A 13,205-nucleotide genomic window follows, 5' to 3' on the forward strand; every position below is an offset into this window, starting at 1 on the left:
TGCAAGAAAAACACTCATGAATGTGCAAACGCAACCAAATACACACACCCACGCACAGGTTTTCACGTCACTCTCAGCAACACAAACACACAAAAGGTCCTGTATATAGCCTCGGATGCTTCTGACGTCATTTTTATCTGCACATCTGAATTAGCAATGCGTGGCGGGGCCAATTTCTTGCACCTATTCAACCCCATCACTTCTCCTTTCATTATTTCCTGCCCCAAAGAGAGATAATTTTCAAAAGGTTATGCAGTGAGACAGAGAAGAAGGTGAGAAAGCTCCGAGGGAAAATGTGCTGACTGCAAGTGTAGTGTAGCAAAACCATTGGTTCACTTACTGCCAGTGAAGGCGATCCAGCGGGCGTATTTGGTGGCTTCTCGGCGCCAGTGTGATGCCACGAGTAGTCCACAGGTGACTGTGAGGGAGATGATGCCCATTATGATGAAGAAAAGCGTGGTGACCCACTCTGGGGGCAGCCGAGGTGGAATACAGGTCCGGTCTCGTCCGTGGATGGTCTGACATTGCCGGACTAGACCGACTGTAAGGGCACCTGCAGAGAGAGGTTGAATGTTCATAAGGTGTCCATTTTGTTTTATTTTATGACTGACCAGCTCACAAAAACACTGGGCACGGGGGTTAATAAAAAGCTCATCAACACCTCAGCATGGGTAAATGAAAACACAAGAGAAGCAGCTTTGTCTACACCAGTGATACTCAACTTACGGATAAGGTGCTGGGGGGCCTGCTGATTGTATTCTAATTCACAATGACAACAAATTGATTCACAAGTGCCAGGGCGGGATCCCCAAGACCCCCCCATAGAGTTCGGGCTAATCTCCAATGTCTCCAATTCCTACAAAACTCCCCTGCGTCCACCTGATTTGGCAAAGACGAGCGAGGACAGCAAATGACGAAAGGTTAAAACTGGGTAATTCATGTATTATATACACTGATAAAAATAGTTGTTTGTTTGATAATGGAGCAATTTGTCAGATTCAGAGGATTAGAAGTGAGGACTGCAGACTGCAACAAGCTTAAACTTCTCCCATGTGCCAAGTGTGAACTCCCACTTAGGATTCCTTCAGTATTCAAGAGCTAAATTATCCACAGAGGTTTCTTCCTTTCCAAAACAAACAGACCAGATTATGAAAACCAGTAAAAACACTGAATAAAGCAGTAAGGCATCAGTGTTTCTTCAACGCTATTCGGCCACAAGCCCAGCACCTGCTAATGTGTGCTCACCTTTTTTCTGATCTAGATATTCAGGAGGTTTTTACCAGGAGCAGAATTATCCAGAGGCCTCTTCCTCTCCAAAACAAATGGACCAGGTTATTTAAACCGGTAAAAACACTTAATAAAGCAGTTTCATGTCGAAAAAAGTCAGTGTTTTTCCATCGCTGCTTGTTGCAGAGGGGCTGCTAACTACTGTGACCGAGGCGAAAATGTGAATGGCCCTATCTAGAGTCAGTGTTGTCTGAAGAAACATGGCGGTGCAACATGGCTGAATCTATGGGCACGGACCTGCTCCCTATGTAGATACAAACTACTCATTCCAAGGTCACAAAAACACAACGATTCTTATTTTCAGGTGATTATACACTTAAGAAAACATATGTAATTTATTGTATTCCATTTCTGCCAATCCATTTCTCCAAATCCAACACACTGACCCTTTAACTGGCCCCTAACCTCTTGTCATTTTGCACAAGTAGCCCCTGGGCAAAGCCAGTTCAGTATCCCTGCTCTACACTGTATACCATTATCGATGCTGCATAGAGCAGACATCAAAGTATGGGGAAGCAGTCAAACAGCCCAAGACCTACTGCACACACACTTCATACATGCAAGCCAATGTTTGAGCGTGTGATCCTAATTTCACAGACTACTCTCTGAGCGGGACAGTATGCCTAAAGGCTGAATAAAAAAGGGGAAGTGGGAAAAAAACTACAAAACTTTAAAGGTCTCATTCTGATCAGTGCGCAGCGACAAATAAATGCCTCGATCAACGACGAGGGAAGACCAAAGTGTAGGAGCTCTGCTGAACAAGTGAAGGAGGAGGAGGAGGAGTGGAAGAATCTTCTTTAATTTGTCACCAATTCAGTGCTGGCAAGGAGCTGGGGGAGATGCTCTCACACTGGTGGGCCCGGTTATGCCTGTGATTGGCCAATATTTTTTCTTCTGCTTAGCACTCAAGTAGAGAAAGTGAGGACTAAATCAATCCTGCCAATTACTGAATCTATCCCACGCAGGTATGACACTGTTGAGGACACTTAACACCGACACACGGTCTGCAAGAAGTTGCAATGATATCAGACGAATTTGCTGCAGCATTTGAGATCCAGTATCTCTGTTTATATGTGTCTGTGCCTTCCATACTGGACTATAACTATCTCCTCCCTCTATCTTTGAATGTCTAAATATTAGGGGTGTCACCATACATTGATATATCAATTAAATGATCGACAATCCAATGTCATTAGGGATGCACAATTTATCGGCTGCACATCAGTATCAGCCCATATTCAACTTGTTGAATGCCATCGTCCTATCTACAAATAAGATGACATTCACTGATGGCAGCGGCTGATGCGTTTCCATTCGAGACTGACAGCGTCCTGTTGTCCAGGGGAGGTGTTTGGGACTAACCCTATTGTTTCCCTGATAATGCTACGTTGTGAGCAACAAATTTGTGTTGTCATCAGCAGGAGGAATTCCACAGTCGGTGCAGCCCTAAATTTCATGGATGCGAAGATATGCTTTGATTTTGAAATTCCCATAGCACGCCTCGGTCACTATTTCCATCCAGACACACCTCCTTCCTAAACGTTCAAGCAGTGCTAGAGGCCTAGTGCCCAGCAGACAATGGCAGGCAGCCAAACAAAAAAGACAATGAGGACATTTACTGATTGCAGGCCCCCTGAATTGAATCAATCCCAATCGTACAGGCCTAGTGGCAGACTTTGTGATATCAGCAAATACTGTATTGTCCAAAGAATCAGTATATTGTATTGTGATGAAACTGGTGATTTACACCCCTGCTAAGTATGCACACTGACGTTCTACTGTACCTATCCATCACTGATCAGACAGGGAGTCAAATGGACTCGCGCCTCACTTTGAGTCATGAGTGAAGCTCTGCTAAAACTCAAGTGTGAAGGCCAGTACTCAGCGCAGGCACATGCTCCGGTGGCGCAGCCGCTCTAGAGGGACGCCATTCAATTAGAGCATGTCCTCAAGGGGAGTTTCTACCTGAGTAAGCAGAACAGCGTCGCATCACTCAGGCCTCTGCTGATCACAGGTCTCGGGCAAAGAAAAGGCAGACTATAAGTGATGGGTTGTGGGGGATATGATGTAAAAAACTAGAGGGGTTTTAGTGCACTTGGATGATGTATAGTGGTGTTTCTGGATGGCAGATGAGCTGTCCTACACCCCATGTTTTCACACTTTCTATATGTAGACACATAACAGGACGTTTTGAGACTGAGTTCGGAGAGACAACAGCACTGCATGAAAAATGCAGCACCCTCCTTCATTTCACTGAGGCCACAAGACTGCATAGAAAGCAAGTTTGTCCCGGTAAAAAAGTTTAACGTGGCTCTATTTTTTTTTTTTTACCACAACACAATGTAACCTCATTCAGAAATGCACTGCATTGGCCAATCTAATACAAGCATACATTCCCTGGAAATTAATTTGTAACATGGATGAGAATAATTTTGCAGTCTACCTGGCAAGAGATAAAAATACTGATATCTCTCCAGGAGTTGTCAAATCCAGTTTGTCTCCTTCAGAAGACAAATTGCAGTACAGTGTTCTAGTGTTTGATAAGCCTTCAACATCATGATATTTTAATTAACCTGACCTTCCTGGATTGCATTACATTGTCACATTGGTGCCTGAAGCAACACAAATACAGCTCCTTGCAAATCTTTAACGCAGCATTGTTGTCAGTCTGAACATTCAGTCTTAAAGTTGGCACTAGCTAAAAATGTCATATAATAATTATTAATAAACCCCAAACTTGCAAAACAGATTCACGAGTAAATAAAATAATTTCTAATTAAAGGTGCAACATGTAATTCTGGAGAAAGGTAGTTCATTGTTGAGTCTCATTTCCAAGTTGACAAATACTGATGCTTTGGGTTGGTGGTTCGGTCTGACTACCAACCCAAGGTTAGTCTCGCCACCAGACAATCAGAGATCCCCGCCTTCTGATAGTCTGGGGACACTCCTTTCTAAAGTGTGTTTAACACACCGGTGAAAACGGCCGGCAATAAAGCAATGCCTCTTGCATTTTAAAAGGACACGCCTTCTCAGAAATGTGCGCTCCCCTTTTCTCGTCCGCAAGGAAACAAACACACAGTGAGCTTGAAAATGGATGCCGAGAGATTAAACTCCGTTTTATCAAACGTGTGCTCATCCGTGAAGAAAATATTTTTTCCAGCGGATGTCTTAGTTACAACATGATTGAGCTAACTGGAGTAGTTTCATGTCGTATCCGACAACGGGAGGCTTTTAACAGATGACGTCCTGATGTTAGCTTTGCTGCTGCTGTTAGCTGTCCCTGTCAGCTGCAGCCACTGATGCTTTCTAGACATCGTGATTTCCCAAAATTGAATAAATACCACACATAGCAACACAAAACTGCTTTGCCAGCTCAGTCATGTTGTAACTAAGATATCCGCTGGAAAAAATATTTTTTTCATGAACCGTTTAATGAGTTATTACCTATTACAGACACCGCTAACGGCTAACAGGGCAAACAGCTAACGGTTAGCCCAGCTAAACGTGCACACAGAAATAGTAATGTTTGTGCAATCATTGTGTTTATAGACTTTACAAACAAGCTCTGCTGGTTTTCTACCCGGAAGTATTTGTAAACAACAAGGCGATTCCCTCTATAGTCCGGCCGGACGGATGAGTCATGGCCTTGTAAAAGATCATGTTTGTTTCTTTTAGTTGGCGAGAATGTGTCGCCGCAAACGCGACAAACATCCACTAACTTTGACAGCGTTTTCTGCGAGTGCGGCTGAGCCATTTTGTACCGCTACACGTGTTTCTAGTGGGACTATGTTTACGAGCACAAGAGTTCAGCGAGCCACCGAAGGAAATTGAAATTGTATCCGCCCATCTAAACACAAAATCAGGGAGAAAGTCATCAGTCTTTAGTTAAGCAAAGCGTCTAAAGACTGACTTGTGAGTCTAACCCAAGGTCATCGATATTTGACAACCTGAGAATAAGCCTCAACAACCATCTTTCTTCAGAATAAATGTCTGTCTCTATGTGTCAGCCCTGTGATAGTCTGGCGACCTGTCTGGGATGTACCCCACCTCTTGCCAAATATCGGCTGGGATAGGCTCCAGTACCCCCGTGACCCTGTATGAGGATAAGCGGTTATGAATAATGAATGGATAATTCTGAATTGAGGCTTTAAAGGGCACAATGTTGTCTCACAATAATACAAGGACTGCATTTTCTCTACATGTTTGAGGCATAATCTGATATAAAGAAAATTTAATGAGCGGTAAACACTTCTTCTACTGACCACAAAATAACCCATTCACTGAAAAGGCAAGCCTGTGTGGGCGACATCATAAAAGTTCAACAGTGGCTCGGCAGGTGGGCGGACGCGTGCATGAGACAAGTATGTGAGCTGGAATTTCAGAAGGTCAAGCGTGTTACTTGCTCTGTCTGGCACCCAAATCCAGACATTTTATAACCCGTCTACTATAACCCTTTGTGTATTTACACAATGAATATACAGTATGTGGCTAATAACCCTACTGAGTCTGAAGCACTTGAATACAAACAGAAAAACAAAGCCTGTGTGAGAAAAATGTTCTTGTTGCCTGGGGGGGTGTGGTGGGTTCTACAGGCCGTCCAAAGGAAATCCTGCCCCCTTTATGACACCCAGTGAAAGCGCTGCTTTTACAGTAACAACCCACACAAACAATGCAAGTGGTTTAAAAGAAAACGCCTCTGGAAGCTGTACATGTGAAAGTAAGTTATATTTGGAGCTGCAGGACTGACTGAGGGCTTTACATCTACTCTTACAGCCACAAAAATCTACCTTTTAAACCACAAACGCACACATGCTGTCATTATGGCACATGTTTCCTTATGACAAGGAAAAACTAAAAGGATGTTTTCATTTACCTCGTCTGTCTTATTGCTATGGCAGTTCTCGCTGTGCAGAACACTTATGCAATGTCAGTGAAAAGGTAGAAAAAAAAAGATGGAGGTCATGGCTCATGACAAAAAATGGCACCTGAATGGCTCAAAGGGTTACTCAACAGCCTATTCCTGAAGTCGGTTACAGCGTAACCTTGAGCGAATCAAAGAATGGGAGGTGAGCATGGTAAAGAGAGCAGGGACTGGTGCTGGGAACAGGAGACCATTAAGCAAAAGTTTGAAAACTGCAATTAATGGCACCGGTTTACGACCCTTTCCCCTGGATCCTCTGGCCTCCTGCTGTTTCACTGGCTCTCTGTGGAATTCCTGCCTTACAACAGGCAGGCACGCTATGGTACACGGATACAGGTAAACAACTCGACAAGCAGCAAACACACAAACAAGTCTCGTTAAAGCCTGTGTGATAGTCAAACAGCAACGGCGTGTTCATGACGCATTTTTTTCATTATAAAACAGATAGCTACAGCACTTACAACTGGCACTTCATTGAACCAAAGTTCTGGTAAGCTCCTGGACAAATGGCGCTGCTTTCAGTATTAATGTAATGCTAATTCATTCTCACACGAAGCCGTCATTCTTAAATTCCTAGGTTTCCCCTATTGATGACAAAGCTGCTGTCAGGCGATTATACTTGACTTTGCATAACTGCATGTTGCTCTCCAGTCATGGCTGACAGGGCAAAACATCTTAAGTGTGTGCTCACTTTACTAAAACACAGCTAAATGCGAAATATGTAAAAAGGAAGTTGCTTGTAAAGATGGAGCAATCAGCAACATCATGAAAAACCTTCACATACAACATTTTATAATCTGAAGCAGTGCAGGATGTATAAGTGCTTTAGCAAAGCGGCTGCTGCAGCTACGTCCTCAGTGCAGCCTCCCGGCTCTGATGCTGATGGGATTTGCCGACCTAAAAATGCAACTCTCACACACTCATCAAGTGAAGGTTATCTCAGGACACAGTTATCATCGTTTAAGAACTTCCAACGTATGTTGCTAAATAAACTCATAGACAACTGCTGTGTCCGTAAATCCAATACGACACTCTTCACTAAAACGAGAGCGTGTTCTATTTCTATATGAATTAAGGAATGGTTACGTTAAGCACTTTCACTGTGCATGGTGTACTGCTGCTGCTTCCAGAGTTTGTGCTAAGCTAAGCTAATCAGCTGTAGCTTCATATTTAGCCAAAAGATATGAGAGCTGTATCAGCCTTCTCATATACAGAAAATGATAAGCCCATGTCCCAAAATGTTTAACTTTTTAGATAGGAATTGTGCAAATTTGCAGGAAAGCCCAATCAGTCTTTGTTCAGCATTGGCAGTATAAAAACAAAATCGGGGAGTGCTGCAAAATTCGGTACGTACCTCGGTACACAAGTCACGGTTCGGTTTTTTTTCGGTACAGTAATGAGAAAAATAGACAACTATTAAATATCTTTTACTTATTGGTAACCTTATTAAAACATACCACCACAGCAGTTAACTCTTTTTACCCAATTTCTGAATGAAACAAATATATATAAAATCCTGCTTTTTCCCATTGTTTGAATGAAAATAGAAATATAAAAGTGAAAAATAAAATCCTGCTGTTTTTTTAACACATTTTTTGAATGAAAAATATAAATATAAATTTCTGCTTAAACAGTTTTACTCAATTAAAATAAAAAGTATAGTGCAGCTGGTCAGCTTTAAAGCCTGCTCAGATTCAGTTACTAGGAACTTACTTAGCTTTCCCACTTTGTTAAAGTGCAGTAAACAAAACATGCTTATATCTAAAGTGCAGCTTAAACAATTTTACTCAACTCCAATGGCGTTGGTTATTTCTTTAGTGCAATGGTCAGGGAAACGCTCTTTCTTTTTAAATGGCGACGATATCGTAGTTTGCACCAGATTGCTTTTTCTAGTCGTGCCGGTTAACGTTCAAATGCACCAGATTGCTTTTTCTAGTCGTGCCGGTTAACGTTCAAACTCGGGTAGTGTCGCTTTAGATGCGTTAGCATGTTAGACGTGTTTCCAAGTACATACCCGACCGCTGTTCTGCAGTGTCGGCACACTGCTTTTGTCTTGTCAACTTGTTTATTTCCATCTTCGTATTTTACCCTGAAACCAAAGTAGGGATGCACCGAAATGAAAATTTGTGGCCGAAGCCGAATATTATTAACACTTGGCCAAATACCGAGTACCAAATACCGAATATCATTGTTTAGTTTTTCATTAGTTTTTGCAGATGAACCCCCTCCAGATTAGTGTTGTCACGGTACCAAAATTGGGATCCACGGTGCGATACCAATGAAAATATCATGGTTCTGAGTAGTATCACGATACCACAGCGAAAATGAGGCACATGTGCCTTTTGTCATTTATGAAAAGATAAATCACTTTTCTATAATACATCAATGATATAAATACATATATATATATATATATATTTTTTTTTAAAGATATTTTTGGGGCATTTATGCCTTTAATCGACAGGACAGCTAAGCGTTAAGGGGGGAGAGAGAGAGAGGGAGTGACATGCAGCAAAGGGCCACAGACCGGAGTCGAACCTGGGCCGCTGCGGCAGCAGCCTTGTATATGGGGCGCCTGCTTTATCCACTAAGTCACCGACGCCCCACATCAATGATATTTCAATGGAATAAATTACTTATTGACTTATTCATACTTCAAAAACAGCATCAATAAGTGATTAACATAGGGGGGATCAAAATAAAATAAATAAATAAATAAATACAATAAAAATCAACCAGCCACCCTCCTCCCCTGACAGTCCCTTCATAAGTAATGAACAGTCCCCTCCTCCCCTGACAGTCCCTTCATAAGTAATGAACAGTCCCTAAAGTGCGGTGAGGTTTGTGGGCCATTACTGCCACAAAGAGAGAAATGTGAAAGGCTCGTTTCTCCTCTGACACATCACATACCTGTGTTAGGCTGGCTCGGCTGTTCAGGTACTTCTGGGCAGTCATGACACCAAGAAGAGGATATTATTGGAACCGACTTCTCCGTCGCCGGGTAAGCCGATGGCCGCCGTATTTGACAGGAATACATTAACGTTACTGTCTGTGTCTGTGACCCCCGTTCAACCCACAACCGATGGGATTCGCCTTTCGTTTCTGCTGCTGGTTGAAATCTGTAGGCTGCTCGCACAGCGTGCTGAATGATTTAAGCCTATTTTGCTCGCTCAAAATTATTTTTAGTCGCAAATGCGAGTGCCGTGACGGACGGATCGCCACACTGCCGACATTTTATTCCGCCCGTCACGGCACGCCGTTTGATCGCGTTATCAAAACACCGCTATTATTCGGCCTTGCTTTTAACTTATTCCACCGAATACCGAATGTGTGTTTTTTTTGCAATATTCGGCCGAATATATTCGGTACAGGGTCGTGCCGAACCGAAAGTCGCATACCGAACGGTTCGACACAAATACATGTACCGTTACGGCCCTACTGGCTACCTACCAGCGTGTGACGTAAACAGTGACGTGGGAGGGAAGCCGCGGCTGGTCAGTCCTTCGGCGATTCTCTCATAAGTCGGCCAGTTCTTCACCGTTCCTGTCATCTGATGGTTAATGGCCTCTTCCTTTGCGAGGACACAGTTCTTCACCGTTCCTGTCATCTGATGGTTAATGGCCTCTTCCTTTGCGAGGACAATGAGGGCGCGCAATTCCTTGTCTCCCCAGTTGCTCATCTTTACAGTGTCTGTCAGGTTTGCGTTTCCCTCTTGTTACTAGCTGCTCGCTAATTCCTGCTATCAGCTGTTTCCTGTTTATCCACCACCAGTGGGTCGCATGTGTGGCGTCATCAACAGCTCCTCCCACAAGTCATCAACAGCCCCTCCCGTTGTGGAAGGCCGCCTTGGTCTGTTTAAACTGAAAGGGTTCCGCAAGTATGACTACCCTACGGAGGCGGAAAATTAGGCACCTCGGATCAACTCGCCAGTCCGGCTCGCTTGCAGCTTGCCGGCAAAACGGCCAAACATTCGCGGAAAATCTGGCAGTGTAAAAGGGGCTAGTGGCTTATTTTCACCTTCCAGCTGAGACGATGGGATGTAAGGATAGCACCTTTTAGGTGCTGTATAAAGTAGTGTTGTCACGATACCAAAATCTTTGTTTCAGTACCAATACCAATATGAATTTCGATACTTTTCGATACTCTTCGGTACTTTTCCTAAGGAAAAGTCCTTTTGGATACAAACCTTTAGAACAATAAATAGTAGGGGTGTAACGGTACAAAAAAATCATGATTCGGTAAGTACCTCAATACGGAAGTCACGGTTTGTTCCACCAAGTTTGTGTTGTCTCGTGTTGTCTCCCTTTGCGAGGCAGACTTTCTCTTGTCTTTTTTCACGTGCGCCAGCTGCGAATGTTGATACAGGTGTTGTCATACACACCACTTGTGCAATCTGTGCTCCAATAGGAACAAGAAAGGCGTTTGTGTGCATAAATGAGTAAAATAAATTAACTAAATTAATGAATTGAATCAATTTCAAAGTACCGGTATTTTCCAAATGCAGTATAGTACCGTTTGGAATACTCTAGTACCGCGGTACTATTTTAGTACCGGTATACTGTGCAACACTAGTATAAAAGTGATGTCACTTTTCAGTTGTAAAAACACTGAGCAGAGATCAAACAGTCTGTAAGAGCATTTGTTGTTATGAAAAGTCCTAACATAAGTCTACATCAGATTCACAACGTGTTCTTAAACGGCAGAATTGTTCACACCTGTGTTTTCATTACGATAAACCTCATTATCCTCGCAAGTTAACAGAGCTTGCCAGTTGACTCTAATTAGCATAGGTTAACACCTCGCAAATCCTGTGTGCACACAGGGAAACTGAGGAAAGACAAGAATGTCCAAACAAAAGCCTAAAGAGATGAAGCACCAGACTCCAAACACTTCTGTTTTTAAAGCCAACCGAGCTGTCATATTTAATAGCATCACCAGTGGATATAAAATAACACAAAAAAGATGCTAAACATACATGTTGATCAACCACCTGACCTGCAAAGTACAAACTTTATGCATTATAGTACCACGACTGTCAGCACTGAGGAAAGAGACGGGTGCCGTGGCGCTGTTCAAGCTCTGCGTATGTGTGTGAAGAGAGAGACAGAAAGAGGAGGAGAGAGAAGGTGAAGGTAGACTCACGCAAGGTCTCTGTAAGTGAGACTATTAATATAATAACTTAATAGAAACACTACTTTGTCACTTTGCCACCAGTGATATTTACTAGCATGATCAATCACTAATTACTAGATGGCATGGCTCTGATAACTGAATTAGAGTGTTAGTGTAGTGTTTATTTTAAAAGGGCATCATGCTTTTTGTAAAATAATCAAATTAATTAGTAGAGAATATTATAAATTATTAAAATTAAAAAAAAGAAAAAGTATAGCGTTAAAGAAAACGCAATAGCCAATTTTTCTGTGCACACACATCAGCGCAAAATATACATAAGAGCGCTCTTCAGTGTGCATAGATTCTGTTCTTAACTAAGAACAAATCCCAAATAAGAAAACAAAACATTGGTGAATTGGTTCAATTGAAGAAAATGGGAGACAGAGCCAGTGTGGATATACCTTGAGCCTGCAAGAAACAGTCAAAATGGATAATCTTTAGTTTACAAACAAATCTGGCATAGCTCCTCTGTCACACACTCTGAAAATAATGGGCCCATTCTCCATTTTGTCGCCCTGCTCATTTTCACGCTCCTGTTGGACCCCGTTACCCTGCCGTCAGCTCTGTGCTCGCTATGATCAAAATACTCCTCTCACCATGTCTCGGTCTAAATGAGAGGAAATGAGGTCCGTGTCTGCTCATCTTCAGCATGATGATGCTGTCATTAGTGGAGTATAGGGGGGGTGCTGCTGTTTAAAGGCTCTGGAGGGATGAGTCAAACAGGCCTCTGAACTGTGGTGGGCGTCAAGTAGGCAAGCTAAAGCAGCCAACAGCTGTGTCTTTAGCCGCTGCTGCTGCAGGCTTTTACAGCGCCCACTTGCATTGTTGGGGCACAGGAGGACGGCTACTGAGTACGGGCCAAACTTGCATACAAAACATGGTAGATAAACCCAGGAGCATTGCTTTCTCTCAGCCTAAGTGCTAAATGATAAATTCAATCTGATATACAACCCGCAGAGCCTATCTGAAAACAAAATAAGTAGGTAGGCAGCTGTTGAAATGCCTCCACCTACAGGTAATGAAAGTAATAACTGCTACAATTTAAAAAAAAAAAAAACAGTTCACCCCCAAATTAAATACAAATTTTTCATCTTACCAGTGGTGCTGAGTTGCCATGTGTTGAAGATATCGGTCGTAGAAACGTCTGCCTTCTCTAGAACATAATGGAACTAGATGGCACTCAGCTTATGGTGCTCAAAGCACAAAAAAATACATTTGAAAAACTCAACAGCAATGTCTCTGTCCAGAAATCATGACCAAGCAACTCAAGCTAATCCACAGAGCTTGCTGTGAGCAGTTTCATGTAGGAACTATTTTCTTTCTACCCAACTACACCCAAAATCTGTGTCGCTGTGTAGAAGGAAGCGCGCATCTACTCATTGATGAGAGGCTCGTGCTTGTGACAGCGTGAGATACAAACTTTTATGGCGTCTTCCTCGGCTGAGATGTATCATAAGGTAGCTAAGGTGAGCTAACAGTAGATGCACGCTTCCCTCCGCACATGGCTACAGTTCGCTGGTGTAGTTTGGTAAATAGAAAATAGTTCCTACCTGGAACTGCTCACAACAAGGTCAATGGATTATCTTGACTAATCAGATCATGATTTCTGGAAAGAGACATTGCCGTTGAGTTTTTCAAATTCATTTTTTTGGTGCTGCCTAGTGTCATCTACTTCCATTATATTAGAGAGAATGTACACATCTCTACAGCTGATGTATCCAATGCTCTGCAACTCACACCAAAACTATCTAGACTGAAAAACAGCAACACACACAAGAGGAAAAATATGTATTTTTGATTTTGGGGTGTACCATTCCTTTAACAC

The 13,205-nt window shown here is 42.7% G+C and overlaps 1 protein-coding gene across 1 annotated transcript in view; it reads right to left on the bottom strand.

Moving 5' to 3' along the window:
* Positions 1 to 13,205, bottom strand: part of mosmoa (modulator of smoothened a) — a 35,111-nt gene that overhangs the window by 13,546 nt on the left and 8,360 nt on the right. Inside the window, exon 2 of the mRNA XM_050069128.1 lies at positions 341 to 553. Coding sequence (XP_049925085.1) covers positions 341 to 553 — 213 coding nt within the window. The remainder of the gene's footprint in view (positions 1 to 340; positions 554 to 13,205) is intronic.

Source organism: Epinephelus moara, chromosome 18 (genome assembly GCF_006386435.1).
Source record: "Epinephelus moara isolate mb chromosome 18, YSFRI_EMoa_1.0, whole genome shotgun sequence".
NCBI classification, from domain to species: domain Eukaryota; kingdom Metazoa; phylum Chordata; class Actinopteri; order Perciformes; family Serranidae; genus Epinephelus; species Epinephelus moara.